Raw genomic sequence first — 6,412 nt, forward strand, 5'->3', positions numbered from 1 at the left:
ATAAATGTACAATTCTAAGAGAACATGACATATGATGTTTCTATCCTCCATCTTTATGTAAGCGCATAACCATTTATAAGAGACACTCTGTATCTCTTATAAACATTGTGCACTGAGAATGTACAATTTTTTGCAAAGTGCCATTTAGAAAATCATTCTCACTCTGGTGATCCCAGCATTACGTGAAGCTGCAGAGGCGCCTCCACTAAACTCTTCTAAGAGATAAAACTGTCAATCTTGGTTCAGCACACCAAACCCAAAAGCCATCGGAGGACTTTGGTTATTTTTATTAAGTTATGATGCTGTGGCAGAACTTGAACTTTCTTGTGTAAAAAATAACAAAACAGCCACAAGATATATTTCAACAACTTACTACTCTATAAATTCATATTTGTGACCTCCCCCTGCATTGTTTTTTTCTTTTTGTAATTATTATTACTTTTTAAATTTGTGATCTTAAATTCAATAAGGTTTGTATTATGTTTATGGGTTTGTGTACAGACTTTGCTGGAATTCCTTGGAGACATGTTTTAGTAAACCATACAGGAGACATTCTGCTGCTTTGATTTCGAAGATGCTTTATGTAGAACAAAATGAAAGTATGATAATCTTGTCCTTTCATCTACATTTCTTTTGGTCTACACTTTTGTGTTCTTGCCAATGATGAAAATTTAAATATTGTTCTGTACTTGTTTTGACTTGTGTAAGGAAAAGTTAAAACTGACCAATAAATAAATAAATAAATAAATAAATAAATAAATAAATATCTAGATCAGGTTGAGGTCTCAGTCTGTTAAAAGTCAGTCCTTCCATCCCACCGGCGCCACATGCTTCCTCAAGACGCTTCCTCACACAGATCACTTTCCACCTGCTTTAATTATACATTTCTGTATGTAAAGTGGGTGTTTGTCTTACACAAGTGCCTTGAGATGACAATTGTTGGAAACTGGTGCTAAATAAGCAACAACCTAAATAACCAAGAGGACAGAAATAATGCATCTTAATCTAAATAAATTAATTAAGAGACATAAATAAACTTCATGGATTGTGACATAAATAATCAGCTCTCCAACAGTTCAATAACGTTTTTTAGTTTCCCCTTCACTTATTCCAGACCGGAATGTTTCTTTAGGGATTATTGAAGTTTGAACAGCTCGTCTCCACAGGCACAGCGGTGCAGCGTTCACTTCCGGAGGTTAAAAGCCATTTTTTAAAAACAGAACAATCAGTGCCAGGTTCATGCAAAGAAATCCTTTTCATGCATTTTTGCATATAAACTTGCATAAATAGTTTCCACATTCCATGATGCAACCACAGGTCTTACAGTCGACGTGTCAAAGCTTTGACCGGCATAACTGCTCAAAAATGTTATTATTTACCTTTACGATTCCTTTACGGTGACAGCAGAGTTTGTGCTTCCTGCGGTGGGGAGGGAGTTCAGTTGTGCAGTTATTGCTTCGGTCAGCAAGTCGTCAAACCCGCTGCTGACTTGTGAAAACCGATACGGTGCGTTGCATAAAGCGCGAACAGAATGTAAACAAAGAAGTTCGGGTCAGCGCATTAAAAAAAAAAAACCCCAAAAAAACAGTCTGCTTGAACTGAAATGTGCACGCCGCTGCATCCCCGTAAGTGCATTTACGGTCATATAAATAATTCAAGAGGTAAAAATAAATAAATAAAAATGTTTTCATCAATCCGATCAAAACAAACTTGTGTAACGACTTTTCATGCTCTGATGTCTGCTCTGATGTCTGCCCTGCTTCTGCAGACGCTCTGCGCTTTTTCTAGAGCGAGAAGTCACGAGGACCACTTCAGCAGCTTCTCGTTCAGCGTGACGATGGTGGGTGCGAAGTGGCTCTCTGTGATGAAGTCCCCGGCGATGATGTTGAGGGAGCCCGCTCTGGGGCCGGGCGTCTGCTCCCTGACCCAGCCGAGCAGCGCCGGGTACGTGGACATCACCAGGTCCTTCAGGGACTCGGTGGGGTGGGTGCAGATGTACTTCAGGTCCTCCGTCAGGTTGATTCCGGTGACGAAGAAACCGCCTGGAACAGAAGAAAAAAAAACAAACATGCATTAAGCGCTTGTTGTGCGGGTGCTGTAAAGCACTGTGAAATTGGGCCTCTGTCTCTTTAAGAAGCTCCTGCTCTTTCTGAAACTCCGCCATCAGGAAGCCATCCCAACATAGCCCCTCTATTAACTCTTTTTTACCAGCAACGTTTTTATCAGCTCTTCACTGAGAAGCAGGTCATGTAATGAGCTCAACAGATGCTCAGTTCCACCAGGTGTTTGCTAATTGCTGCTGGCTAGTCTTTAGGAGCTGAGAGGGGGATGTACGAGGCAGGACTGCTCTGTGAGGTGGGAACTTCAAAGCTTAGAAACTTCAGTTCCAAGGGGGAGCTTCGTCCTTGAAGCGGAGGCTATGTCCATCCAGGGGTTTTGAACAGTTAAATGGTTGCCATGAGAGACTAAAGGATTCAAGAGCTCAAAAAAGTAAATTACATAATTCTACTCCTTTAATGTTTTCAAATAGTTTAAGCTAAATCCTTCAACTGACATTGTTCACATTGAGTTTCTGCAGAAAATGCCATCTTTCCAGCATTTTGCAAGCGTTTTCACTCTTGCAGGATTAACAATCGGCAGGTTACCTGGTCTACCGTGTTGCTTTCTGGCCTCAAACTCCTCGATGAGCGCCTCGGCTTTGCACTTGTTGGCCCACCAGTAGGGAATGTGAGGCCACAGGTCGCCGTGGGAGCTGGAAATGCTGTGTTCGTAGGACACAATCACCTGGTAGCCCAAAGCCCACAGATTTCGAAGAGTTAGCACCTCCTGAAACCGAGAAGTTCTCATCAAGTTCCTGTGAAGGAATGGCGCTTTGGATTATGTAGGCAAGCAATCAAAAGAGAAAACACTGAAAGAGTATTGAGCTATCAGGGGGGAAAAAAAAAACCAAAAGCATGAAAAAAGTTAACTGTACCGTTTTGGGGCAGAGTTTGGAGGCGAATGTGTCGCGAATGTTGGTGAGCAGCCGGACGTGGAGCTCCTGGTTCAGACCGAGGAAGTGGCTGAAGGACAGAAGCACCACCTCTTTGGGATGAGCGTCCAGCCATTCCTTTATCTCCGTGAGGACAGTCTGTCAACGAGAAGACGTCGTTTAAAGGGGCAACGCTTTTCTGTGAAAGCTCGGTAGCGGTAGCATCATGTTGTGGGGATGCTTTCTCAGGCAGAGACAGGGGGAGACGGAGTTCAAGGTCCACACTTGAAAACTGGCGAGTTTATTTTTCCCAATACATTTTAGTACAATAAGATTACAATGTAGTGATATTATGGTCATATATTTGTACTGTTAAAGAGACAGTACAAAAAAACTTGTAAATTTCTAACTCAAAACTTAGCATTTTGTCAAAAAGATGGTTTGGCAACAAAAGGGAGCCGATGGCAAAGACAAATGTCCAGCCAATTTGCATTTATCCATGATACAAGTAAAAAAAAAAAGCCAACTAGCTAGCTAGCAAGGGTTTTAGCATCTAGTTAGCAGTAGCCTCAAACGTTAGCGTGACAGTAAAGCCCGGCAAGAAAATAAAAAAATTGTTGAAATATATTGAAGATTCCTGCTGCATAATTATTGTACTGAAGGTTGACTTAAATTTTTTTTTTAATTTAAAACATTGGGGTTTTTTTATTTTAGATGCGTGAATTAAAGACTTTTTAAGGACGTGTGGACACTTAAAAAGTCACTGCGTTAAAAAGTCACTGCTTGGGATTTCTTCTATAGTACATTCACGGGTCAAATGTTTGGACCTGTAAATGAGAAAACGTGTCTAAAGTTGTGCTTTATACCGTGGACTAATTTCCAACATTGAAAATATGGGCAAAAATATGCCGACGCTAAATTCCTCGATGCTTTTCGTTTCAACTCCGGCCCCTCGGCTATTTGCTGCATGTCTTCCCATTCTCTCTCTCTGTCCTTCTTCCTGTCCAGTCTCTAATGAGTGCAGGTCACTAAAACCACAAAACTGTGAAAAATATTAGTAAAATAAAAGAAAAGAAAAAGAAAAACCTTCAGGTAAAAACCGCAACGATGTGAATAGAGAAATGTAAACCCTGCAGATTTCCTCGGCGGAACATTCAGCTGTTGGGTGTCGATAAATCCAGCCTGCGGGGCGGAGGAGCTAGTAAAACCAGGCTGACGTCGCGCTAAGAGGCTCTTCGCTTCCCTTATCTTTGGGTTTTTAGGGCAAACTCAGCAAGCCTCGGCTCGCTGGCGGTGGTTTACAACCCGAGGGGCGTTTTCGTACCAGAACTACTAGAATCTGTGCGCCTCTCGAGGTTACCTCGACGGTGAGCGTGGTGTAGACGCCGTGGTAGAAGTACAGGTCCGTGGAGTGGTCGTTGGGTCTCTGTGCGATTCTCAGGTCGCAGTATCTAACCCCGCAGTCCAGCTGCTGCTTTATGGGGAACTCCTAAAAAAACACACACACAGGATTCTCAGTGCTAGAGCTGCTGCACACCTCTTAACACGGTGCGCTACATCCCAGCTTTATTACCTGCGTTATCGCCCACTTGTACACAAAAGGGCGAATGAGGGGCTTCATGTATTTGTCCAGCTTCTGGAGCATGTCCGGCTGCATGGGGTCCACTGGAGACCGGTCGTTCATGTCCAGGCAGTATGTTACGGCGTTGTGGCTGCCTGAGTGGGAAAACGGAGAAATGCTTTGGGCGTTTGGCTCGTGAACAGAGCCCTGCAAGAACTGATCTTAACCTTTGGACTTTGCCATGTTTAAATCGCATCACAGGAGCGAGATTTTTTTGCCAAATAAAATTCTGAAAAGTGTGGCGTGCTTATATGGATTCAGTCAATACTTTGCGCATCGGCAGACTGAAATATAAAACATGCTTTCTTCTGTTCTTCTGTCTCAGATGTTTGGCTTGTCTCACTAAGTACTTAGATGATGGAGTCAAGCCGATGTCCTTATACAATTGACTTGTTGAGCTTTACATCATGTTATAAAGTTTTTCCCTCATCAAAAACACACCTAGAGTGTTGCCTTGACTCTTTCATGCATGTTTAAGAAATCTTTTAATCTCCATGGCAACCGTTCAGTTGTGGAAAACACCTGGGTGGACCCTGCCCCGCCTTCAAGATGCAGCTCCTCCTGCAGGCAATTAGCAAACATGGTGGAAATGTTCATCTGCTGAGCTCATCATAGGAGCTTCTTCGCTGGTTAAAGTGGTTGTTAAAAGATTAATAGAGGAGCCACGTTGTAATGACTTCCTGTCTGAAGGCGGAGTTTCAGAAAGAGCAGGTGCTTCTTAAAGAGACAGAGGCACCAATTTCAAGGTGCTAATTTTAAGTCATATTTATCACACATGGCTTCTTTTTTTTTAAGTTAACATAGTTGATTGATTGTGATATACAATGGCCTTGTGTGTCTGGTAAACACATAATACTGCCCCTTTAACACAGTGTTATCAGCACTGCAGAGAAAGAGGGGGCTTCCTGTTTATGACCCTACCCGGAATGGCCAGGTGGTACAGCGGGGTGTCCCACAGGGCGCATGGCAGGTGAGACATCCAGCTCTCCATGGGCAGCTCCCTCAGGCTCAGCTCGCTGCATCCGGACATGCTGAGCTCCGCCGCTCACTCTCCCTTAGAAAGCCACACGCTTAGAAACATGCATGACAAACAGGAGCACCGTGTAAGGAAACTTATCTCCTCATTTCCTGTATAGGAGCTAGGGTCAGTATTAGACTTTAATGAGGCGGAAACTTGTGCAGCGCGTGCTCCGGTAACGGGAGCTCTGCTCGTCTCGCGCACTTACTTGTTCAGACCGCAGCTGCCGACTCCCGACCGGCGGAACCGGCCGAACCACTGGACAACGGGACAGGCTGACTACAGCAGCACCAGCAGCGAGGTACCAAGACGAGCCGCCCATCCCGCAGAGCCCGGAAACAGAGCTGCTTTCTGCGCGGCCATCATTTCACAGCAGCACGTCCGAGAAGGGGGAAAAAAAAAATCTGCCGCTTCTGTTTTTGCATCAGCTCACTTTTTTGCATTGAGTGCGCATTTTTAAAAAATTTTATTTTAAGATTTTTATCATCGATCACCGATGGTTTAGCATGACTTCCTCCTCCTCCTCAGGTGCACGGGGCGGACAGCGCTGTTGTCCCGCCGGGAGTTGCAGCAGGATGATGCAGCCGGCTGACAGATCAGCAGATACGGAGAGGCAGTTCTCTTAAAGGAGCCCTCAGATTTAAATGGCTCTGCAGCGGAGCCCCCCCATACCCCCCTCTCCCCCCACATACACACACTACAGGAACAGTTTTCTTCCTCAAGACGGCGAAGGTGGAGAGTGCCAGGTGAGAGCACGTGAAGGGGTGTGGCTTTCAGGTACACCATGTTCCAAACTCAGAGG

At 44.3% G+C, this 6,412-nt stretch overlaps 1 protein-coding gene across 2 annotated transcripts; it reads right to left on the reverse strand.

Moving 5' to 3' along the window:
• Positions 1–857: 857 nt before the first annotated feature.
• Positions 858–6,206, reverse strand: plcxd1.1 (phosphatidylinositol-specific phospholipase C, X domain containing 1, tandem duplicate 1). 2 transcript variants are annotated; one of them, XM_008407615.3, is made up of 7 exons: positions 5,819–6,206; positions 5,514–5,646; positions 4,545–4,687; positions 4,332–4,460; positions 2,975–3,130; positions 2,646–2,826; positions 858–2,042 (listed from the first exon to the last, which is right to left on the reverse strand). In XM_008407615.3, exons 2-7 carry the CDS (start codon positions 5,620–5,622, stop codon positions 1,798–1,800), a joined length of 963 nt encoding a protein of 320 aa, XP_008405837.1. In that variant the 5' UTR covers positions 5,623–5,646; positions 5,819–6,206; the 3' UTR covers positions 858–1,797. The 2 variants fall into 2 exon arrangements, with proteins under 2 accessions (XP_008405837.1, XP_008405836.1); XM_008407614.3 differs by having other exon boundaries at positions 5,514–5,662.
• Between the last annotated feature and the right edge of the window lie 206 nt (positions 6,207–6,412).

Source organism: Poecilia reticulata, chromosome 4, assembly GCF_904066995.2.
Source record: "Poecilia reticulata chromosome 4, P_reticulata-male-v2, whole genome shotgun sequence".
In the NCBI taxonomy this organism is placed as follows: domain Eukaryota; kingdom Metazoa; phylum Chordata; class Actinopteri; order Cyprinodontiformes; family Poeciliidae; genus Poecilia; species Poecilia reticulata.

What these genes read in the sequence shown, in the direction of transcription:
- plcxd1.1 (XM_008407615.3), bottom strand. Translation starts at nt 5,622, where the DNA reads ATGTCCGGATGCAGCGAGCTGAGCCTGAGGGAGCTGCCCATGGAGAGC. An exon ending in GTACCACCTGGCCATTCCGG is followed by an intron (nt 4,688 to 5,513) that starts GTAGGGTCATAA and finishes TTTCCCACTCAG; the next exon opens with GCAGCCACAACGCCGTAACA. An exon ending in CCAAACTCTGCCCCAAAACG is followed by an intron (nt 2,827 to 2,974) that starts GTACAGTTAACT and finishes TCTCGGTTTCAG; the next exon opens with GAGGTGCTAACTCTTCGAAA.